This window comes from Arachis hypogaea, chromosome 9, assembly GCF_003086295.3.
Source record: "Arachis hypogaea cultivar Tifrunner chromosome 9, arahy.Tifrunner.gnm2.J5K5, whole genome shotgun sequence".
In the NCBI taxonomy this organism is placed as follows: domain Eukaryota; kingdom Viridiplantae; phylum Streptophyta; class Magnoliopsida; order Fabales; family Fabaceae; genus Arachis; species Arachis hypogaea.
The window spans coordinates 110556696-110582790 of NC_092044.1; the positions used below are offsets into that span (position 1 = coordinate 110556696).

At 30.6% G+C, this 26095-nt stretch overlaps 2 protein-coding genes across 3 annotated transcripts; both read left to right on the forward strand.

The window, feature by feature from the left end:
• The first annotated feature begins 11078 nt into the window (after nt 1-11078).
• On the forward strand, nt 11079-13663 carry LOC112711768 (serine/threonine-protein kinase 52). Of its 2 annotated transcripts, none has more exons than XM_025764480.3 (6): nt 11079-11304; nt 11821-12145; nt 12333-12445; nt 12556-12755; nt 12826-13000; nt 13082-13663. In XM_025764480.3, exons 1-6 carry the CDS (start codon nt 11263-11265, stop codon nt 13421-13423), a joined length of 1197 nt encoding a protein of 398 aa, XP_025620265.1. In that variant the 5' UTR covers nt 11079-11262; the 3' UTR covers nt 13424-13663. The 2 variants fall into 2 exon arrangements, with proteins under 2 accessions (XP_025620265.1, XP_025620263.1); XM_025764478.3 differs by having other exon boundaries at nt 11080-11304; nt 11815-12145.
• A 2349-nt stretch (nt 13664-16012) lies between these two features.
• LOC112711770 (homocysteine S-methyltransferase 3) lies at nt 16013-18430 on the forward strand. The gene is made up of 6 exons (XM_025764481.3): nt 16013-16462; nt 17026-17082; nt 17152-17378; nt 17457-17790; nt 17880-17951; nt 18028-18430. The coding sequence occupies exons 1-6, from the start codon at nt 16280-16282 to the stop codon at nt 18181-18183; spliced, it is 1029 nt and encodes a 342-aa protein (XP_025620266.1). The 5' UTR covers nt 16013-16279; the 3' UTR covers nt 18184-18430.
• The last annotated feature ends 7665 nt before the right edge of the window (nt 18431-26095 follow it).

Genomic DNA, 26095 nt, shown 5'->3' on the forward strand with positions numbered 1-26095 from the left:
TCCTTTTCCCTTTTGCTACTTTCTTTCTTTGTTTTTACTGCTTGTTTTCTTTGTGGTCCACCTTCTTTGATTAACTAATCCTACTACTATTACGGATTTAGGTTACTACTTACTTACTAGTCTAGTATCTTTCCTTTTTTATTGGGGATCAATGTTAAACATCTACTAAACACTAATCCTCAATTATTGATTCTGGATTAATTCCTTATTATTGTAGTTGTTACAAATCACAAATTTAATATCATTAATTATAGAATAAATATCCAAATTAATAGCTAAAGAATTTTAGATGGAACATTTTGATTCTCAATCCATTTTTATTCTCAAAAAAGTGCTCAAGAATTACCCCCTGTCCAACCGGTTAATCCTTGGGTTATTGTAAAGGAGAATTAATTTGTATTAAAATATATTCTTTAAAAATCTAATTGTCTTATACTAAAATTTATTATGAAAATATTTGTTCAACAATCAACACATATATGGAACAATTAATTTAAAGCAACTTAGAGACTAATTTATCCGATAAAAATAATTCTCAAACTTTTAAAAAATAAAAATTTATTGAGAATCAAAGTGACTAATAAAAAATTCTGTAGACACTAAAAATAAATATTTACTCTTAATTATATTTTTGCATATCCACACCCAATTATAATTTATAACTATGAATTTTTTTTCATATATTGACTATATAAAATAATTCTTATAATATATTTAATTAAATAATCATATAAGACTATTTACATGTTTAGGATATCAAAATTCAACTCTTATAACTATTAACTAATATTAGTATATACCAATAAATTATAATTTAAATGACATAACCTTCTCATATTCATATAAGAAATTGTGAGTTCGAATCTCCTTATCTTTGATTTAAAAAAAAAAACTAATACTAGAATATTGTAGCATCTCCCTTCTTATGATTTGTGACATTTCTTAACATTAATTGGACCCCAACTTCAAAGCAAATTAGATACAGTGACCACTAAGACACAAAGATGGTACCTAAAATTATTAAATAACTTATATATTTGATTAAATGATTTAATATAAAATGTGTTAACATTTTCATTTTTTTATATCAAGATTTTTATGTAAATATTTTTAGATATCTCAAAAATGTTGATAGCATCATACATTCTTAGAAAATAATAATACTATAATAATAACGCATCAGTTGAGAATATTCTCAGCCTTTGCGGTGCAGTTTACTTCTTTTCACATTTTAATTTTAAATATAAAAATTAAGAACTCCTCTTTCTGGATTTCTTTTTTTTTAGTGGTTATTTACTTTTAATTTTTATTCCTTGCTTGCTTGGTGTGTATACTTTCCATGTTATGGGCACGTTTTTATTTGTTCATTTACTTGTTGATTAGCATAGAGCATCCAATAATTATTTGATACTCTAGCGAGCTGAGAGAAAGATTTTTAAGCATCAAATTACTAGAGCATCCCAAAGATTGATAACATTCATTAATATGGTTGGTCCTCATTATAATGATTCTTGCCTTTTTCAACAAACCAAAATAAATTTGAAGAGGCATGGTGACAAATGTTATTTATGTCATACTATATTACTGTATAGCTAGTGATTCAGAATCCATACCCATGCAATTCGTGATGATATAATTAATAACATTTAATTACATATACATTATTACTTCACATACACGTTTCTACTTAATTTGTTTAATTAGATTTTAGAATAATAAAGATCACCATATATATGCACAATGCATACTTTGGGGCTCATTAATTTAGATATGCCAGCTATATGTATGTTATGGGTTGATATAGATTATGGAGATATTATACATGAATATGGGACAGCTTTTAGCTAAAACCTGGTAGAAGAAATTGAACCATCCGAATTTTGTAACAAAAAAATTGAGTAATCAAATCGGATGGTCCGAATTGTGAAAGATGAAAATTTTAAACTTGGAGTAATTAATCGGATTGTCCAATTAGGGTTTTTTTTTTAAATCAAAATGAACTCTCTGATTAACCTTTTTGTTTTCTTTTTTTTAAATTAAAACAGACTCTCCAAATTTTGTTAAAAAATATTATTTTTAGTAGATATCTTCTAATCGGACTATTCGAATTCTTTACTCCAAATCCTTCGATCTGATTTCAGTTGGGATCTTACTTTTTTTTCTTAAGTGTATTATAATACATAAAATAAAATAAAATAAAAACCAAAATAATTCGTTCAAAACATTTTTTTTAATGAAACGGTGATAATTCAATAAAATTATTTATTGGATTTGCTCCTTTATTTGTGTTAACAAAAAAGCGAAAGGCACGCCATTAAAGTTTTGGGATGACTAAGCCTTTTTAGTTTCCGGTCTTTGGCGCTCCGCGAATTTGAAAAACTTCTAATAATTTGGTATGAAGAAGGACCCACTCACACTCAAGAGTCAAGACGTTATATCATAATATAATATATAGTTTTACATTATTATTAAAGGTAAAATTTCTAACTCCATGGTGAACAAGAATAACAACAATATACTCAAACCAAAAGAATAGAGGTAAATAAAACGATGTTGATATTGATGATGTGTACGTGCCCCTAACCCCAAAACCAAGGATTCCGTCATTTCCAAAGTTAGGGCACCAAACAAATGAAAGGGTCCCGGACCTTTAACTAGGGCAGGTGGTCCCTTAGTGTGTATGTAATTGTAAATTCATTAAAAGGTACATGCCGAATCGCGTGACTTATTATTATCCCTACCCACATTAATAAATACAATATTACATGAAAATAATGGACGGTCAAGATTATAACTACTCCCATCCTAGTTTATTTTCCTTTCCATGCTCCAAAATCCAAAGTCCAAGTCCTACCCACATTCCCTGGGAAGGGAAGTTCATCATGGTGTCTTCTATTTCCCTAACATGTTTATTTTTATTTGTCAGTCACGTGCCACAGAGCTGGCTCCATCTAAATACATTCCTAATAATATAAGACCATGAATAAATAAATTTAAAGTAATTGAACTTCCATCACTAATTTAATTTCTTATTTTGAGGCACCGAGGAGAGCAAGTGTCAGAAATTCCGGATTGACAAAATTTAACGCAGTTGACTATATATTATAATAAAGAGACCAATTAATTAAGGGGCCGGGGGTGACTTGCTTCATCACTGTATATAATTTCTTAATTAATTCTTGGATGCTGTTTGTTATGGATATCAACAATAGAAAGGACACAATAATCCTTAAAAAAATAAATGTATACATGATGATCAAAGATCAAGAAGAGGTTGGTAAGGAGCGTCATGCTTTAATTTTGCGACATGATGCATGTAGTTGTATATATTAACCATTATTACGATTATTGCATTGAGAAATTTAGAAGCTTGTCAATTATCATATATACATGAATGGATAATGCAAGCTGGTTTAATTTGGAGGCTTCTTTGTTTTGTCTTGCATCATACATATTTTTTCATGAAGTTTCTTACATGGATTTTTTCTCATAAAGATACGCATAATAGAAATTGTTCATTTACTTGTATTGGAATATTAGTCTCTCAAATTCAAATTCAAATCCTATAAAATTGATAGTTAAAAATTATTAAATAATTTAATAATAAATTTAACTAAATTATTATTTTATATTTCTTAACTATTAATTTCACATAAACATGACTCTTCACTAAATTATAAAGTGCTACTATGTAAAAATGGTAATAAGACTCACAAACCTCATCGACAATATAACAAAAACATTTGACTGAAAAATGTAGGTTTTTACTTATGAAACCAAAGTCTTCTATACACTTTCTCTTTTAGTACTTTACTTTGTTTGTTGAAACTTGCAATAGTGCCACAAAGGAAAAGTCAATATTACAGAGGGAAAATGTCAGAGCTAAAAAAAAAAAAGGAGTGTACCAGATTATGTATGAGGTTGAAATGTAATATTTGTAACAGGTATCTAATTAAGGGGCTGTGGTATGTGTGAACCATAAATTAATAGAATCACTTTATTATCTCCATATATGCCACGTTGCTAATGAACTTTCCAAGATAATCTGTCTTCATCTGAATTCAAGTTTCTTCCACTGGATTTAAACAAGTATGTCTTCATGTCCTAAGTACCACTATTTTAATCCCTGCAATCTTCGTTTACAGAAAGTTATATTTTGTGCTTTAATTTGATATCCTAAGGAACATTTCGGGCCAATTCATTTCGTAATAGCTACGAAACAAAATACTAATTTCCTATAATTTATCATTGTCGGTACATGCTTCAATACGTTTGCTTTTATTTTTATTTTTAATTTTCCCTCCTCTTTATCAAGATTTGTAAATTATTCCTACCCTAACTTTACAATGTTTGTCATGCACAAGTAACAAGATTTGAGTGTTGAAGTAATATTCAATAACCCAACCGCAGCTTTAATAAATTGTTTCAATATACCTAATTTGCAGATTAAAAAAGAATTGTTAGTAAGAATTTCCATAAATTCCTGTATACAATTTTGTTCTAGTTATAATGGATCTAGGCCTTTTTGTATTGTCACAAATGGACTAAAGCTTGGATTTGGAAGAAGTAGCACTTGGGCTTTAGGAATGCTCATTTTAGAATAGCCCATAAGTTCTCTGGCCCATGGTCATGACAAAAACAACATTTAAAATTGTGTTTTAATACATAAGAGGCTCCGTCCATATAGAATAGCCCATAATCCAGACCAAAAATATTGAAGATAGAAAATAATTAGGGCTGTTGTAAACTTCTAACATACCCCATTGGAATCGACCAAAAAAATGTACCCCATTGGACAAAAATATTTGGAGAAGTATTGTAATTTTTTTTAAGTACAAATATTTTATTTTGTATTTATATTTGGTAAATAAAAGTTCAATTACATAGTTTATAAAATTAGGTGCGTTTTTTCATAACACTTAAAAGAGATATATATTTTTTTAAATTAAAAATATAATATAACTTTATATATTAATGATTTCAGTGGCTAAGAGAAAGGGGGTTGAATCTTAGCCCCTTTTCACTTCAGAACACTTGCTTGTCCTTGAAATAATTTCGGGAAATTTTTGTCTCGTCCCTAGTCATGAGACTTTTCTTTTTGTCTCGTCACTTGGCACGAGATATTTTTCGGTTTTATCTCATCTGCAGCAGAAACAGAAAATAGAGTAGAAGAGAAAGAAAATAACACCCAGATATATTCTGGTTCAACCTACATCCAGTCTCCATCACAGCAATGATGGAATTTCACTATAATCTTCTTGATTATAGACACCAATTCTCCCTAGGAATTACCCTTCTTATCCGGGACAAGTCCAGAATCTAAACCCAAAACTGAACTTGACTTGGTCACAGCCAAACTTCAACTGTAAAGTGCTAACCCAACTTACAAGGGGATTCCCACAAAATCATGAAACACAACACAGATGTACAAAAGGAACTCTAAGGACATCTATGACTTTTTCTTTTAATTTTACACTCTATATCTTTTTTCGCTCTATGGCTTTTTCTTACAAACCTCACTGTTTGCCTTTTTTCATGAGACTCAAGACATGACAAAATTAAACAAAAAATATAAAATAAAATACATTAAAGGAGAAGAATATATGTTAGCTCAGGTAGCTCTGAGAATTCTGTGCCTTGCACTCTCACCCTTTCTCCTTAAATCAAATGCTGACTGTTCACCCTTACTTATAGGGAGAAGCCTTCAAGGTTGAAATCAAACAAACCAAGCTAATCTCCTCCTTCTTCAAAACAGAACAGGTTCGGCCAGAGAGAGAGAAGAGATAACCCATGCAAAATCCAACATGCAATTACCTCTAGTCCTTCCTTGGTCACCAATCTTCATCAATCTGAGCCCTTCATCTTTTCTTGCTTTCCAAGATGAACTTATGGCCCTTGATGCTTCATGATGATGATAGTTTCATCTGCTCCTATCTTTGCCTCTTCCATCACGTAGCCACTGTAGCTACCTCCTGTGGTGGTTGAGCAAGATCAGAAACAAGTCATCCCTTCAAAGATCTTCTCTTTGCTGGCCGAAATCTTCTTCAACCATTTTTTATATGGAGAAGTCAAGATCTCATCATCAAATCTTACCACAATTGAATGAGAATTTTAGCCACAACATACTTTTTGTTTGTTTTTTCTTGCCATCATTTTTGATGGTCTTGTAGAATGTATCTTCCTTTCTTCGGTGTCTAGTCATGGCTTCCATAGTTTGCTGGGTAATGACCGAATAGAGAAGAAAGAGATGAGAGAAAGGAAAGATAAATTGTGAACAATAATTAATGAAGCAAAGAAAGAGAATAAAGGTGAATTGATTTTCCACTCCCTTTGCTGAGCAACGTGTAGCTTAATGATATCCATCAAATCAAAGACCAACTCTCTCTCATATTTCCAATGCATGTATTAACTTCACTTTAATGAAATTTGAATTCTATTAGAAATGAATTCCGTTGGAAGCTTGCAACATATGTAAAAGAAATGATTTTATCAAGTTAAAGAAATGCATTGTGCCCCCATCTTCTTTAGTTTCGGACCAGGCTCTTTGTTGGGCTTTTAATTTTGGTTTTCTGGCCCAAATTACCACATATTGCTTCAGCCAAAATGATTAATATAATTTTGTTCCAAGGTTGAGCTACAAATAACACATTTGGGCTTGCCAATTTTCTTTTCTTTCGGCCCAAATCATACCTGTACAACAAAATTAATTAATTATCATATATGAATCAAAATTAAATTATTAATTTTATTATTTAATAATATTTGATCATCATCATTTTAATATTAGAGTTTTCCAAACTCACCATATATTAATAAATATTCAAATTTACTCTTAAATAATTATTGATATCGAATTTCATTCACGATCAAAATTCTTCTTATATTTATGTCTATTATAATTATTTTAAATTTTAAAAATTATTTTGTCAAACACAATTATCATTGCTTGTGATTATTAAAAAAATTAATTATTTTATTAGTTTTTATAATTTTTGACATTTTAAACAAAGTGGTTGAATGAGAGGGTTTACTTCTTATATACCTAATTTGCATTTCTATTTTGTATTTTTAATTTAAGTTTTTTTTTTATTTTTAATGTTTATAAAAAGATAAAAAAATATTTTTATTTTATCTTTTTTTCACAAATTTCTAAAAACAAAATACTAAAAATAAAAATACAAACTAAACATACTCTAAATTTCTTTTGAGTTATATATCACCCAACATTCATGTTTTGAATTTAGAGCGAGTAAAAGAAAGTCAAAGGATGATGATATGAATATCCTTTACCAATAATTAACACTCATTAGGTCTTGTAAGATTGTACACTCCACAAACTGATGGAATGTATTTTGTGCAGAAATCTATGTATAGTTCTCAATGAAATTTGATTGCTCCTGTTGTGCTTTGGTCTTTCGTTATCCAGTAGCAAACTATGCAAGAAAAGACAAGCGTGCTTAATTGCATATATTTAGGGAATCTCACAAAATCTCTGGTTTTCTGAACAAAAAATCGTTCTTGGCTTTGGCATGAATGTGATCGAAATGGAACCACTAGAATTGAAGTTTATCCAATGTTGAATCATAATCAATACTGCAAGGATTGAGTACATTGTATTTGTTTGAATACGTGTTGTTCTAGTAAGTTTTGCTTGAAAAATTTCTTTTGTTTAAATTTGTTATTATATATTTATATATTTTTATTTGTATTGTTTTATTTTACATATGTTTATATGTATATATGTCGTATTCTATTTTATACCATAACTTATTTCTGTGTAAATATAATATAATTGATTATTTATGTCAAAAAAAATTCTAAAAATATAAAATTGGTTCCACAAAAACTAAAATAGAATAGAACTACTAGGATCATTGTGCAGAAAAAAAATTATTGGATTTTAAATTCAAACTAGTGTATGAATCCGTGTTGAGCACAGAAAAAATTATAAAAGTAAAAAAGGAAGAATATACATATAATGGATTTAAATATTTAATACTTTAATGTATACTATTATTATATTTTACACAAAAAATTAATTATATATTAACATAATAATTAAAATATTTAATTTAAAACAACTAATTTTATTGTTTAGTGACTTTCACTTAGTATAAAATTTTTGTACTTAACTTTTTTTTTCATACAACTCATGTGAAAAATAGGTTGAGAAAATTTTTTATTTATTTTTTTTAACCATAGGTATTAAAAAAAATTTATGACGACAATCATGTATGAGAATTAAGTGTTATGTAGAAGAGGGTTAAGATTAACGACGATCATACATATGCGTTAGTCATGCTCTTATTATTTTTCTCTCTTTTTTTCCCACCATATGCATCTTTGTTTAATGTGATTGATTTAGTCTTAAAATTTTGAATGTTAAATCAATGGAGGCTATATTGTTTGGTTCCTAACAATCAACACTACCTGGAAATGCTTGGCACAAATTTTTCTAATACAAACCTCTCTTGTTAGTTGTCACCCATATAGGAAGAGAAAATTTAAGTCTTCAATATGAGAATAATAAACAAATAAGTAAGGGATAATCTGACTCTCAATTTTGTTGTGATGTGCTTATTATTTCTTATCAAAGATATACATTATGCTTTTTTTAGGATGTGAAAGCAAGAGTGACTCAAATTTTATTATTTTTGGTCGGCATAAACTCTTATATCCAATCTTCATTTTTTAGTAATTATGTATTTTGGCATTAGTGCATGTCTTTGTAAGCTAAAATTTGTAATTTTATATAACTGTCAAAGAAAATCTTGCTAAAAGTTCTCCGATCCCTTTCTTTATTGGCCGAATACAACATGAGTTATATATTAAATCTGTTTTTGACTGTAGAATCTTTTTTTATGATGAATGTTTTCTTGCAGGAAAACACAGAATTAGGTTTTGTTCTTGTTCTATTTTTGAATGAATAGTCCCAAGAAAAGCAGAAACTGATGAGGTTGAAATTATGACAATTATGAGGTGAGGATTATACAAATATGGGACTAAGTATATGAAAACAGAGAAATAATTGTGTATATGAATAAAATTAGAAGTACCTGCTCATCCATCAACACCATTTCAATGGAGCTAATGGATTTGGGGTCTTTGAATCTCGGTAAAGACCAAAGTCTGATTACTCTAACATGAATCTTCTAACATTCTTTGGCGATACAATCATTTCCAACAAATTATATCGCCTAACCATTTTTTCTCTAGTAAAAAAAATAAGAGCAAACATAAATTCTAGCAAGTACATACGTTAAGATTGTAGGACCACATCTCTTAGGATTTTATAGCAACTAAGAAGAGGTATATTTTCGAGTAAATCATTTTAAAATCGGAGTGCATCCAAAATCACATATCCTTCATAATCCAAAAGAAGAAAAAATCTGTCTTGATGATTTAAAAAATGAAAAAAGATTTGAATTGAAAATAAAACACTTATTCTACATCATAAATACTGGCAAATCAAAATGTATTGAGTAAAAAAAGGGGTATGAAAATAAGATCTGAATTCATGCCTTCCTTGCAGCAACTCACCTCCATCAGTTACAGATAGGGAGCGTCCCGGTGCGACGGCAATCTGAATGACAACAGTATCAGTGAAAGTCTCCTCTTGCCGGTCCGCTATCTAATCTCTCTGGTCACATTAGCATCTCCGATCGTCGTCGACCTCCTCGCCGGCACAACCTTGTCATTATCCGTCGCTGTATGAGCAACCAGTCTTCTCATTTTTGCCGTTCTGAAGTTGCCAGTGCCAAGATGCCGTTCTCCATTGCCGGTGTATATGCTTGCTTGTTGGGAAAAAGAAGACCCAAAAAGACTAAAAGAGAATTTTGGGTGCAAGTTGAAATTAATTGTATGGGATCCGGATAGATTTTCTATCTGCCCAGTTTGGAATTGGGATTAGTCTCCATGGACCCATGTTTTGTTAAGATGCAATGGAGGCAAGCAAGTCAATATGGCGTGGGCTCTATTTTTTTATTCCCTTTTGATCATAATTCACAAGTTCTATGCTTTGTTTGATTGTTGTAAAAATCATAGATCTACATTAGACCGCCTAGGAAATTAATTTATTTTGCTTACGTTTTAGAATGAGTTTAATTAATAATTTGTTATATAAAATTAATTCATATTTTTAATAAATAAAATCTAATGATATTAGTTAATAATGAATAAAATAATTCTGTTTAGAATGAAAAAAGTTTTACCTTATATTAACGAAATATAAAACTTAACAATCTATGGAATATAAAAGGCTAAAGAAATAAGGTGATTTATAAATTATCTTTAATTTATATATAATATAATTAAATTTAATGAATTCACTTAGAATAAACAGTAATTATTTATTTTATTTCAGACTTTATAAATGAATAAATCAATTAACTAATATAATGAATTATAAATAAATTAGTAAAATTAATCAAGTATTATATACTATAATAAATTACATTGATATTTAAATATCTAATCAAATCAATTAGCTGATATAATTAAATCATATCAAAACACTTAAAAATGCACCATTCTTAATTAAATACTATCTATACTATATAAAATCACATTTAAATTTATTTTCCTGTGCGTATATATTTAAAGTAATTTACAATTTATTTGATTGTATATTATAATATAAAATAATTTATAAATTAACTTTAATTCATATATAATATATAATTAAGTTTAATGAATTTAATTAAAATAAATAATAAATTATTTATTTTATTTTAGACTTCATAAATGAAAAAACTTAATTCCCTAATATAACGAATTATTATTAATGTAATATAATTAATTAATATAAATTATAATAAATTATATTGATATATTTAAATATTTAATCAAATCAATTAGTTAAAATAATTAAGTTATTGCAATAAATTATATTGAATGAGTTAAAATAATTAAATCGAAAATCTTCTTCGAAACATGTCACGTCAACAACATTTGTGATTGATAGCCATCAACTGACCAAAATACATAAAATTGCTGGCCCTATTCCTCTCCTAAATTTTGATATATTTGAAGAAAGTATCGAAATCAAAAGAGAGTTTGATCCTATGAACCTCGTAGGGCGTGTTTTAAGGAAGACAAGACCCGCGCTTGTATCCATATATATGTGTTAACCATTGCACCATTCATTCCCTTTTACTTTCTTTCTGAATTCTGATACCTGATTCAGATACTGATATGATATGATGCAAAGAATCACAACCTCTGCATTCCTCGCTTTAACTCCTTTTTCAAAAGCCAAAGCCTATGATTCATAGAGCAGCATCAACACCAACGCTTCAAGCTTTGGTAGGTACCATGCATTACTTATATCATACATGGGAATGGGATGCCCTTCATGCAAGTTTCTCTCTTTTCATTCAATTTGTAAACTTTTTAGCGTGATTCTGCAATTCTCTATTGATTTACTTGCTTGCATTGCATGCAGCTCCTTGTGCCTCTGTTTCTCTTGATTTCATATCGTCCTTTTCAAGTTTTTTACTGGGGTAATTTTGCTTTTTTTACCCAAAAATTTGATTTTTCTGGGTCGTGGTCTTGGTCGTTGAATTATGTGAATTGGGATGTTTTCTGATAGGTTTGGCATTGTTTTAATGTTTGGAAATCTAGATGATTGGTAATTTTGTGGTTTGTACCCGCGGAATGAACAAATTCAGGATAGTGAAAGGGATAGGTGGTTGGTCAGGAGAAAATTGTTGGTTTTGAATGTTGATTTAGGAAGAATGTATAGGGACACTTGTTTCATAGCTTTGGTGTTTTATGAACACTTTTTTTGGTGCTGATTTTTCATTTGCTTTCGAGATTGAGGTGTCCAAGATGCATTCGGAAAGTGGGGATGTTGGGACACCAAAAGGGGCATTGGAAGAAGCTAAGGCGTTGAATTCAAAGATGAAGCGTAGTGGGAACCTAAGCAGCAAAGATATGCTGTTTAGAGCTGATAAGATTGATCTCAAGAGTTTGGATGATGAGCTAGAAAAACACCTGACAAGGGTTCTGTCTAGACATATTGAGGCCAAAAGGCCTAAAGAAGAGTGGGAGATTGATTTGGCAAAACTAAATTTGCAACATGTTGTGGCGAATGGGGCCTATGGCACTGTCTATAAGGGCACCTATGATGGCCAAGATGTTGCAGGTTTCAATTTGCACTCTTAATTGTCTTTTGTTGTCCAAAGAATTCAAAACCTGTTATTCAATGTTTTTAGATACTAAAAGTTTTGGTATCCTATCAAAGTTTAATTAATGTTTAAGCCTGTTGTAAATTGAATAATTGTTATCGAATTCAAGAGACATTCTGAGTGCTGCTGTGCTGAATTTTGTAGTGAAAGTGTTGGACTGGGGTGAGGATGGTGGTGCTTCTGCTGCTTCCTTAAGAGCATCATTCCAGCAGGAGGTTACTGTTTGGCAAAAACTTGATCATCCAAATGTTACAAAAGTACAAACTTCTCACTCATGCATTTAAATTTGAATTAAATGTTACTGCTTTGTTAAGAGCAAGATGAATTTTTGTTAATCATAACTCAGTTTTGTTCATTCCTGTGACAGTTTGTTGGAGCTTCAATGGGGACATCAAACCTCAGAATCCCAAGAGAAGCCGGAGGCCAAGATTCTCTCCCTACTCAAGCATGTTGCGTGGTTGTTGAGTTCATCCCCGGTGGAACTCTGAAAAATTACTTGTTTAAGAACAGACGGAGGAAACTTCCTTACAAGACTGTGATTCAGCTGGCTTTGGATCTCGCTCGAGGGTGAGGAAACAGCTGTTGAATTCTCTTTTAGGACTGAGTTATCTAATATAGTGTTGTCTCTCAATTGCAGTCTTAGTTATCTACATTCGAAAAAGATCGTGCATCGTGATGTTAAAACAGATAATATGTTGCTCGATATGAATCGAAATTTGAAAATAGCTGATTTTGGAGTTGCTCGTGTGGAAGCTTTGAATCCAAGTGAGATGACAGGTGAAACAGGAACCATTGGATATATGGCACCAGAGGTATGTATGAAACGAAAATAAGTAATATTATGTTAGTTTATGGCCTTAAAATGTGTTTAAACTAAAGTTGATTTTGTGTAGGTTTTAGTAGGCAAGCCTTACAATAGAAGATGTGATGTGTATAGCTTTGGCATTTGCTTGTGGGAAATATACTGTTGTGATATGCCATATTCGACACGAAGCTTTGTTGATGTCTCGTCGGCAGTTACTCATCAGAATTTGCGACCGGATATTCCTCGATGCTGCCCGAGTGCATTGGCGAACATCATGCGAAAATGCTGGGATGGGAACCCAAACAAGCGGCCGGAGATGGATCAGGTGGTGCGAATGTTGGAAGCAATTGATACCAGCAAAGGAGGAGGGATGCTGCCTGATGATCAGGCTCCATTTTGTTTCTGTTTTGGAACAGTTCGTGGTCCTTAGTTACTTGAATTTCATTCCATAATGTTCATATTCACGGGGTGGAGTGATTTCTTTCTTTTATTGTTACCTTGTTTTTATAATTTCAACACTAGGGGTCACTTTGTTGTTGTATCCAGTTCCCAAAACTCGCTTTCTTGGCCATCAAGCAAAGCTTTCGCTCCATAGCTTTATCTTCCTTTTTTTATATGATATCTCACAACAACAAATAGCATGGACAAAGCAAGATTTAAACTTTGGACACTCGTTTAAGTGGATTAGTAAATTAACTATTAGATCAATCCAACTTGGTTAGCTTTATCTTCATTTTTACGCCTTCCTTATTTTTTTGAATATTTTTTTTATTCTGGCATTGAGAGGCCCAATAGCTTCCTATTTTTGGGCTTGGAGCTTCGTTTGCCCTTTTATACTCAAACTTATTTTTGGACTTGGAACTTTTGTTGGAAGAATTTTACTACTACCGTCCAAAATTACTTCATAGAATTGCTTTTTTAACTTGAATACTATATTAGTTAAGCTTACTTGATTGCTATATAAAACTCTCAAGTCAGTGAGTCACAACAGATTCCATGCATAGATCTACCAATTACTATTTTCCAATACTTGACCTAAACTTTACATTGGCTTTAGCACCATTGTTGGCCAATATAAGTGTTGGAAATACTACCCTAAATCCTCATAGTAAAGGCAATAATGCAAACAGAAGAACCAATACAAAGAAGAAAACAAGCAAAATTCAACATATTCCGACTCTATCACCTTCATCCACGATCCAATTTGGAGTCCTAAAATCTTCCACTATCCACAACTTTTGCATAATGATTGAAGTTGTGAATCATTTTGTTACTAAAGATTATATAAAAGATACGCAACTTTCAAAAGCTACTATACAATATACAATGTATCGTTTTCTTATCGAGGTGAATGTCTATGCCAAACCTCTGATGAGATTCTTACTTAACACTCGTTAAGACCAGAAACAAGCCAAGAGGGATCGATCATACCTTAATTGTGGTCAACAACAATGCGAATTGCGAAACAATCCCGCACCTTAATCTTTATGTTTTCGTGGGACAAACTCAAACTTGTAATTTCGGAGCATGAACCTCATTGTAACACGTGTTTTATACATCTTTCTCGGTGATGACACGCATCATAATAAACAGAACAGTTACAGTCTATTAATTTTACAATAAGAAAATCCACATGCAAATAAATTTTTGTTAATTCGATATATAACAAATAACTGTATTCTTATCTTTGTTTTTCGTAAAATAATGCAGCGTTTATACCAAATCATGCTGTTTTTAATGGGATATAAACTTTCATTAAACTTTTTCCTTTAAAAAAAAAACTGCCTTTCTTAGATGCTACTTATTTCATCTTATCTCCACAAGAGATAGTGCTTTAGCTTTTGTATTTCTAATATAATAAATTAATAACAATGGAAAGGGGGAACAAATAAATCTGGACGGTTTTCGTGACGAGATTCGACCACTTCCATTTGAATGCAAAAAAAGTAAATAATAATTCATAATTGAAACCCAACCCAAAAACAAGCAATGCTTACCTGATTTCGTTGTCTTCATTTGAAACACTACTTGACGTGGACGTTAGTCCAACCACACACCACATCGCACTAATCGTTCATCTATTATTTTTAATTTCATATTTTGTTTTTTTTTTTTACTAATTACCCCCTACAAGATATATTATTACAAATATGAAATTAAAATTAAAATATTAAATATCTGAACGGTTCAAGAGTTGAAAGTTCTGCATGTGTATCTATTGGACAATGGGTAACTTTCGTCTTGACTAGTGGATTGAGGTGCTGACAAGATTTTTTCCTTTTTTTTTTGGGTAAGATGATGATGGAGTTATTGGATATGATAAATTCATCTTAATTTGGACGTTTCTTCACGCCACAGCCACTGTTTAAGATGTATATATCCACCTTATTCTTAATGATAAGCTTAATAGACCAAGGCATATCTCTTCAGTTTTTGTTGATTTCATTAATATAAATAAGTAATACAATGATAATGTCAACTCCGAAATTTGCTGTGTTTGTGTTGGCTTCTCATATATGAAGCAGCTCATACGAAACTAACAACTTAGTTTTAGAAGCACCATTATTTTTTTATTATGATTTATTATTTGGTGGTGGGACCGGTCAAAGTGATGACTGTATAAGCAATTAAGCATTATTTTCCAGAAATGATTTATTCCTGTTGGCCATTATTGTAATCTTACCAGCTGAGCTTATTATTAACTACATGACGCTCCATTTAGTTTGTAAAGTACTCACTATTGGTTTTCTTTTCTTATTACCCAAAAAAAAACAAAAAACTCATCTTCCATTCTTTTCATAGGAAGCATAAAGTTGTCAAGATTATATATAAAATAGAGCAGGAAATAATTTAACTAGGTTTCAGCCATCAACAATTATTATTTATACTTATCTGGTATATGATGCGAATCTTGATGCCAGCAAATCACAGATATAGCCCATAAGATCGGACTATATTACTTCCTTATTATGCAATAAATGAATATATATAAACATAGGACATACTATGGCAAGAAAATGATAATTAAGTTAATTTAATTTTATTATATAAGCTAAGCAAGTATTAATGTAACAACGAGTAGAGTATTATTTAGGACAAGACGAATATAGCCCAGGGTAGGATTTGGCAATTGAATAATTAATGAGGAAAATGAGTTATGTTAGCAGGGAGTGAAGGGCATAAGGATAATTTCACAAAGTTGGAAAGAAACGAGGCTATAAAGGGTGGTGGCAAGGTGGTGTTAATTAACGAACATAAAAGAGAGTAAGAGGAGAACATAGAAGGTATGGGTTTGGAAGGGAGTGATACGTGGCCGTTTATGAGGGATTTTCTAGATAAGTGTGGAAGTGGTGGGTGTGCCGTCGTAGATGGTGGGTTCGCGACTGAGCTTGAACGTCATGGTGCGGACCTCAACGACCCACTTTGGAGTGCCAAATGCCTTATAAGCTCCCCCCATTTAGTCCGAAGGGTACTACTACTACTAACACTTTTCCTTTTCCTTATTTTTTTTCTTAACTTGTTAACCAAATCTTCATTCGATATTTCATTCAATTCATTTTGTTTAATGCAATTATAATCACAAAGTATTATAACACTAGAAAAAATTATACTTTGAAACATCAGATTAAATAAAATAAATGTTTTTTATACATCTAGACGTATTTTATATCTAGGTTCATTGTAAGACGCCCAAGAGAAGAGACAGGTGGCATGATTATATGAATTCACTTCACTGATAAATTAACAAATTAAGTATCAATTGTGGAAAAAAGAAAGAAGGAACGAGACGCAAGAGGAAATGCGATGAATTTGCTTTATTCATGATTCTTGATAAGTTTCTTTGTAACGCTGTGGATGGATCTGGATAAATACAAATGATATTAAACAACTTTCTTATGAAAACGACAATCCTTGCTTTAACTAGGAAAATATGCGAGATGTTGACACGCGTGTTTGGATCCGTACGCGGCCACTTGCTTCTTCCACCATCCATGTCTTAATCTTAGTACTAATTAATATGCTTAAACACAGGTTCATCTAGATTACCTTGATGCAGGAGCAAACATAATAATAACAGCATCTTACCAGGTAATTAATTAATTATGATTCCGTTTGTTATTATGGTGTCTAAGAAGTTGTGGTTGGGAAACGAAATAGGCAACCCTCCAGGGTTTTGAGGCGAAAGGAGTGTCTAGAGAAGAAGGTGAAGGCTTGCTTCGAAGGAGCGTAGAACTTGCCCGAGAGGCTCGACAGGTTTATTACGACAGATGCACCAAAGATTCTTGTGATTTTCTCAGTGATGATCGATGTTGGAAACGTCCTATTCTAGTGGCAGCTTCAGTTGGAAGCTATGGCGCATATTTAGCTGATGGATCTGAATATAGGTAGGTACTCATAGTAATTAAGTTAAGGTAGATTAGGGTTAGTTTTGAATTCTTTTATATGTTGTATGTGTGTGACAGAGGGGACTATGGAGACGAAGTAACTGTGGAAACACTAAAAGATTTCCACAGGGAAAGAGTGAAGATTCTTGTTGACGCAGGTGCTGACTTGATTGCCTTTGAGACTATCCCTAATAAATTGGAGGCACAGGCTTATGCTCAGCTTCTTGTGGAAGAGGACATACGCATCCCTGCATGGTTCTCTTTTAGCTGCAAAGACGAGACCCATGTGGTTAATGGTGATCCCATTCAGGACTGTGCTTCTATTGCTGACTCATGCTCACAGGTCGTGGCAGTTGGAGTCAACTGTACAGCTCCCAGATTTATTCATGGTTTGATTTCATCTATTAAAAAGGTGACACTTCAGTTTAATTAATTGAAATCCTCTGTTATGTACTTGTACTTGTGTATAAGTATTAAATGTCAAAAGAAATTTAATGGCAGGGTACAAGTAAGCCTATAATTGTGTATCCCAACAGTGGAGAGACTTATATTGCTGAGACCAACCAATGGGAGGTGAGTGAGTTCAATGGTACTATATATGAATTTAGTGGTACGAGTTAAGAATATTGCGAATGTTATGTGGTTGCAGAAATCAAGTGGGGTGGCGGAGGATGATTTTGTATCATATGTAGGGAAATGGCGTCAGGCTGGGGCTTCTATCTTCGGTGGTTGCTGCAGGACTACTCCAAATACTATTAGAGGCATTTCTCATGCAATTCGCACAAAACAACTTCAACCACAATGAATTGTTAGCCTGTTAGGTCATCTAGTATTTTTCTTTTGCTGTTATGCATGTTTGGTTGTGTTCTGTTTACTCCTCCGATTTCCTTGTATCATACAAGGACATACAACACTGAATATTTTAAGGAGCAACCAATCTCTCATTAATCATTACTAATTACTAATACAAAAATATTATTTAATATTAAAATAAGTTACTAAGATAGTTATCTTGTATTTGTGAATAATATATATTATTTAATTTATTTTAATATGTGTTATATATTTTTATTTGTATTTTATATAAATGACAGATTTTTGTAGTCTATTTTATTGCATACCTAATAAAGTTGTTATTAACATAATTAAGTATTTTTTTCATCCTTAACTTTTTGGGTGAAAATCAAAATTGCTTTCAACCTTCTTTTTTTATTAAAATCATTCTCAACATTATAAAACATCATAAAATCGTCATTTTTTATTTTAATATTATTTTTTGATCAAATTATTCTTAAAATTAATAAAAATAATACTAAAAAACAAAAATAACACCCCTATCCCATCCTTGTATCTCTTTTTTTCTTCCCTCTCTTTCCCTTTTTTCTACCATTTCTCTTACCCCTCTCTTGGGAACCTCCCTTCCAACTACAATTTCAATTCTTCATCTTTCTCTTTCCGCCACCGTACCATCTCCGTCCCCGTCTCTTTCTCCATTTCCTCTCTCTATTACCAACTTCAATCCTTCTTTCATTGACATTGGCTTTACCTTCTTCATCTCCCACGACGACCACTTTCTCAATAATCCCGGCTTCTCCTTAACCCTCAATGACAACTATGTCGGCATCAACCTCAACGACGTCATTTCAGCTTTGGTCATCGCTATCACATCGTTCTCCTTTACTATCATTTCTGCACCATCGTTCCTCCTCTTTTCCTCAATCGCGATGGCAACGGATCGGACGACAGCAACACCACCCATCTTCTTGCTTCTCTCTTTTCTGCGTTCTTCTTTCTTGAATTTTCTGTCTTAAATTTGAATTGTTGTTATTGTTGATGGATTTTTGATTCTGTGTTAGCTTTGCTTGATTTTTTTGAAATTAAAAAAAATAGTTGTTGTTGAAGATTTGGATGGAAATAGTGGAACAGAGAACAGAAAGGAGGAAGGAGCTGGGAAGGTAAAAAGAGAGTAAAAAGAAGAGATGATGATAAAAGGTAATTTAGTCAAAAATTTAAAAAAATAATAATTTTATAACGTTTTATAATATTAAAGATAATTTTATAAAAAAAAAAAGTTAGAGACAATTTTAATTTTCATCCAAAAATAGTAACAACAAAAAAAATACTTAACCTTTACTAACTAACGATATAATGTGCCTGTAGTCTATGCTTGGAAAATTCTTATACCCAAGTACAATGAAGAGTTCCTCTTTTTTTTTTTTTTTTTTGGGTCTTTAGTACCACGAAGAGTTCAAAACATTTCTTTTTTGTTTTTGGACATGGAGTTCAAACCATTTCGTGTCTGAAAAAACATTAAGATTGAAACCTCAATGCTCAGAACTCATGGTCCAGAAAACCGTGGAACTAGCGTCTCTTAGTAAACGTGGATCCTTATAAATAACTATGCCAAGCCCAATTATATTTATCCCGAGACCGTATTTGAATTATGTCCACTATTACCGTCCCAAAAAAAAAATGTCCACTATTGTTCAGTTTCAAATGGTCAACACCGTGTACCCAAACTCCCAAAGTCTGCCAATAAGGCTTAACTCTCACGGCATTTTGTCCACTCTCCATCTCAAAAATCTCGAGCTTAACTCTTACCAACCACAATCGAAGAAGAAAAAATGAGAAGTATGTGAGAAGCATCTTAGTGTGTGTTGTACTTAGGATTAAGGTATCTAAAATTGAGGGTTGTCTAGTCCACCTAAAAAAAATCATCCCAAAATCTCAAAGTGTATCAGTTATGTGAAACAAACTATGGTACATTGGAGTCTTGGATCCGTTGCAACAACGAGAGTGGAAGAGGACGTGAGCGGTTATTGTTTCATTTTCAAGTATACCTCAATAATTTTTAATCGTTAATTTTAATTATAAAAAATATATAATATATATAATTAAGATTCACCGTTAAAAATTATTGAAATACCGGTGTACCAGTATATTTAAAAACTTTTCCAAATAATATACTTGCAATCACGTTTCCAACTTAAAAAAAGGGTGATTTTGTTTTATGTATCTTGACACTTAAATTACGTATTGGTTTTGCACCATAATTCAGCATATTCAATTATTCATCATGAAATTCATATTTTTAATAGATCGTATGATCGGTAATATAAGTTTCTTGAAATATATATATATTGCATTGTCCATTAACCTATTCTAGCCAAAAATCTTTTAGTTATATGTATATAACATCCCCATATAAACTAAAGCCCAATAATATATATTTATATTTCTGACATTTTTGTATTTTACATTTACTTCTTTTCTCTTATAGGCTTTACAGAAGGAGTAACTAATAATCCAAAGGTTATGATAACATAAAAGCTTCAGTATTATAAAATCGAAAAAGTGAATTTTCAAAATTACTTTTAGCTGGAGAAAGCGGTGGCTACGATATTTTGCCAATTGGTTGATAAGGGAGAAAAAAATCGTATATATTCTTTGGCTTTATTTGCTTGTTTAATCCTCAGTTTTGAAAATAAGCATATCTAACACCGTTTTTGCCCTTGTAACTAAATTTTGGGTAATAATTATGTATGATGATGATGAGAGTGAATAGCCTTTGCCAAGTTGCGACAATACTAGACAATCAATTATATAATCTAATAGCTTACCCTGCAATCATCAATGAATTTTTTCAATTATTGTTGTATGTACTTGAACCTAAGAACCTAGAACCTCAATGTTGGTTTAAAGTTTTTACCCCCTGCCACGAAATTTTAACCTATTTTTTTTCGCAAAGCATTTATAAGTAGTGAAGAAAGAAATAGAACATCTATTTCAACCCCTGAGGGGACAAGAAAAACTCGAAACAGGGCATGAATTGGTCAAAGCATAGCACAGTGAGTCATCAGTACTTCTTACTTAGCATCGATTGGTGGAATATAACGAAGAATTCAATTGAATTATTACGTTAATAATATGATAAAAGCTCAGTTACAATCAACTTCACATGAAGTTGATAAATGAGAGCCGTTAGATGATTTGACTGATTTGACTAAATTTTCATCTAAGTGGACTATACCTGAGTTTTCACTTTATATATATAAGGTGAATACTTTGGTAAATGCGTGTCACTCTTTGAATGCACTTCAGACCTTTCTGTAGCATATTTTTTGTATAAAATATCTTTATCATTTCCTCCAACTACATTTTTTCCCCTAATTATAACAATTCTTTTCACTTTAGATTTTTGTAATGCTCAAATGATTTCTAAGTTTGGAACTATATAGATTTTTACTACAGATTCTATGCGAGAAACAAAGAAAAACCATATATGTGTGTATAGCTTTGGTATTGTGTTTGGTTGTGTATGTATATATGCAAAGATAGTGACAAGTGAGGAAAGCTTTTGTGACATTTGGAAAACCCTAAACACATTTTCTGAAACATATACTAAAACTTGAGGCAATGCAAGGAAGGAAAGAAAGAAAGAAAGAAAAAGGAGACAAAACAAAATGGGGTCTCTCGCTCAAAGCAGAAAAAGCAAGTTAAAGAATCGGAAAATAAATTAATTAAACGGATAAATGAGAAACATATATTAAAGAAGAAAGATAATGCAGTGGTTCTTTAGTTTCATTCTCTCTTTGACTGCCTCGTAAAACAGAATTTTGGCGGAGATTTTACAAGGTGGGTGGTTTAGGAAACAAAAAGCAAAAGCAGCAAGAAGCAGATCTTCTTTGGGGTTCTTTTTGTTTTGTTTTTTTTACCTTTTCAATCGCCTGTCAATTATTTATGTTCAACATAGTATAGTTTAAGATTTCTCATCTGTCAAACAAAGTATGAAATGTATTATGTATTTTCCTGGAACAACACGCTGTATATTTCTAGGTGTTTATTACGATAAACTATATGTATGGACAAATATCCAATCATTTTCATATGAAATTAATAGCCAAAAAAATAAAAACTGATTAGATAATTTAATAAATTTGATTAAATTATTGTCTAACAATTATTAATTATTAACTTTACATAAAAACATCTTTACTAAAATTTTCACCTATGAAACAATTATAAAGACTGCGGTTTAAACTTAAGGATTTAAGTTAACCTCATCATATATGTCTACAACTTTTAAGGATTTAAGGATTTTAGTTGTATCATTATATTAAGAGTGTCAGAAATAGTTTTATACATTGATTGAAAGTATAACATAAATTTACACCTAGTCAATAGAAATTCAGAAAAATAAAAAATTACCGTGCCCGGATAACTATTTACCATGCATATGCTTTAATTTATTGTATTCTTTTTTCCTTTTTATATTGTTTGATAATATAGAACTAATTTTTTTTTCTATTAGCGAATAATATAAACTATAATATCACATATATTTCTCAAGTTCTTCACCACTCTATCTTTACTACGTACTATTAATTAATAACATCAATAATACTATAGGTGTATATTAAAACTAATCATTAAAATTAGTTAGTGATATAAAATATATATATTAAAATACAAAATACACATTAAAAATGAGTTAATATATATATATATATATATATAATAATTAATTAAGATAACTGATTTTAGTGTATAAATAATATTTTATAATAAAATAAAAATAATTATATTAAGGTAGATCTCATCAATTTGTTATAGTAGATCAGATATTTTGAGAGGATATTAATTAAATTATTTACAATTAAGCATTATTGATGATTTATACTTATTTCTTAAATAGATTTTATATTCTTCAAATTATTGTTGTTGTTAAACTTATATATATATATATATATATATATATATATATATATATATATATATATATATATATATATATAATGAGGCAGAATGTATAAAGAAGCTAAGGGAAATATATAGAATTAGAAAGGAAATATAGGACAATTATAGTGTAAATCATATACATATACGATAGGCTCTAATTTCTTAAAAATATCTAAAAAATAAAGATCAATTGAATTTTAAAGACATATAGCCACAACTACTTTAGAGTTATTACTGCGTTGGATAATTTGTTTGTGTGTGTCGTGTCTGTGTTTTGTGGTAGTTAGATGATATTTTATGTTAAAAAAAAACGTTGTGATTTGATGAGGGTTTAGCATTAATGATGAGTTAGATCATAGATGTTACATTTACACGTGTGTGTCATAGAAACCTTACCCACATTTGTGATTAGAATTAGCACACACAATAATTAAGACATCAACGAACAATATATACATAATAAAAATAAATGAAATGCATGACTAACAAATTGAATTGAATTCAGATGGTCCCAAATGAATTCCAATCATTCAAAAATGTGATTGTTGAATTGTGGCCAACGTTTTCCCACCAGCATGAAATGAGACAATACAATACTTTGATTCGTTATATATCAACCTACCCAAGTGATGTCTCCCATTTTTGCTTATTCACTTAGCTTATCTGATCTTTTACTATTCATCATTGGTGGCTTAGTGATAAATTCAAAGCTACAGGAAATTAAAGTTCTTCTGATCGATACATATGCAAGATACCGTGTGCATGATTCAATCTTTACGTGAAAATTGTTTCACAGATTCATAATATTCATTATGTCTCCGTTGAATACATTCACGGTTTAATTTTGCCTAATCTTCATGACAATACGTGTATGGGATTGCTCTGTGCGTAGAAAATTTGTAACAACTGTTTCATAAACCTCAACTTGTGCTTTTATTATTATTATTATTATTATGAAAAAGTATAGGAGCCAATGGTCTAAGCATACAATGTATACAATGAAGGTTTAAGAAGTATTAGAGAAATGACTATTAGTATTACATTGTCCTGTCAGTTATGCTTTTGGGATGAATCGGTTCATGACATGGTATTAGAGTTCTAGATCAAAAAAGTTAAGGCTAAATCTTTGGTCCATGAATAAAATTAACATCATTCATACTATCCAGAATAACTATCCGAATACTAGGAATAATAAACATCTCAGAATAGAAAAAAGTAACACTAATAGTTATATCTCTAATACTCCCTAAACCTCAATTGTACACATTGTACAAATATTTTATTGACTCCCTATACTTTCTCTTATTATTCTTATTATTATTATTTCATTGATGGAGCATGAAAAATAAATAACAAGCTTCAAAATCATAAATAGGAGAACATGCATGCCGTGGTATATCTTTGTTTTATCACAAATATGAGAATAATAGTTCTATTTATTCACTATTTTTAGCCTGGGATTGCTAAAGTAGTAACTTCTAAATAAACAACCAAATAAATAAATATAAATGTTCTATATATATACTAAAAATCAATCATTAATTAGATCAATTATTATGTATTTATATATATTTATACATATTAATCTATATATTTTTAATTAAATAATTAATTATTAAAATAATCAAATACATTATATTATAATATAATAATTAAATCTATACTAGATAAAAAATCAAATTTATTTATAATAATAATAATATAATATAATTTTTTCTAAAACACAAAAATATATATTTTTATATACAGTAGTTAATTAATTAGTAATTAATTTTTTATACATATATCATGGATAATTATATGTGTATATATATCGGTAAAGATTTAAATATAGTTAAGTTTATCTAAAGTTATTCACTGAAAACCATTAAATAATTTAAATAATTTGACTAAATTTTTATTTAACGACTCTATAATCTTAACTATTAATTTGATGTGAAGTTAACTATAATGCGTTAACTTTTTTTTTTTCTCGGAAAATATGTGTTTTGTACATGTAACCCAAATGTATAATGATAGCAAAGCAAGGAACAAAATAAATATCTAACACCTAATATATAATAGGTCGTAGGCTTAGCTTGGTCTCTTTACCTTATAATCACACATGGAATAATAAAACACGAATCCAAATATCTCTCTTTTTTTTCATGATATCCTGATTGAATCCGAAAACGTTGGTTCTGCCTAGATACCACCGATGCTGATGAAGATGCCGTTGCATCTTCTTGGTTGTCAATACTCAACACTCAAAAAATGTAAGAAAAATAGACCAAGACTTAGCACATTCCTTATATATATAATTCGGGACCACTTCTTTTTTTCCCTTTAGATTATGCAATATTTTGCAATTACCATATATGGCCCAATTCTCTTTAATCTTAGCAACAATTATTCCCTTTATTTAACTTATTTGGACTGTTCAAGGGCCTCCCTTTTCTCCCTTACTGTCTCCCAAATGATTCCAAGAGACCCACCTTCAAATTCAATGACGCATTAACGTAACGACGTTCTAAAATTCCTACATAAAGCAAAAGCACACCATGTCATCATCTTATGTAATCTTGGGATATTAAGGAAGTAAGGAACCATATAATTATGTTTGTGACACCCCCAAGCCTTTTTAATTATAAAAATATAACTTTAATACTCTATTAGTGTAACTAAAATTGAGGAGTGCTAAGAGCCAGCAAATTTTATGATTTGTAGCTATCAAGTAGCTATCAATAATATTTTTAATGACGTGAGATTTCATCCAATTGTGTGTGATTATTCACTTTTCTTTTGCTGGTTACATGCTGGACAAAATTTAATAAAATTGCTCCCCTTAACCTTTTCCAATAAGATTATGGTTATGATTATAGAAATATTGGTACATTCAAATTAAATTCAGTATGTTATATTTATTTATTTGCACTTAGAAAATAAGTAATAAGGTTATGCTTTGCTGATTAGATAACACTGATTTGATCACAATGGAA

Coding starts and splice junctions, on each gene's coding strand:
- LOC112711768 (XM_025764478.3), top strand. CDS start 11,263: ATGATTCATAGAGCAGCATCAACACCAACGCTTCAAGCTTTG. Junction 12,146..12,332: donor TGATGGCCAAGATGTTGCAG/GTTTCAATTTGC, acceptor TGAATTTTGTAG/TGAAAGTGTTGGACTGGGGT. Junction 12,756..12,825: donor GCTTTGGATCTCGCTCGAGG/GTGAGGAAACAG, acceptor TCTCAATTGCAG/TCTTAGTTATCTACATTCGA.
- LOC112711770 (XM_025764481.3), top strand. CDS start 16,280: ATGGGTTTGGAAGGGAGTGATACGTGGCCGTTTATGAGGGATTTTCTA. Junction 16,463..17,025: donor CCCCCCATTTAGTCCGAAGG/GTACTACTACTA, acceptor GCTTAAACACAG/GTTCATCTAGATTACCTTGA. Junction 17,083..17,151: donor TAATAACAGCATCTTACCAG/GTAATTAATTAA, acceptor GAAACGAAATAG/GCAACCCTCCAGGGTTTTGA.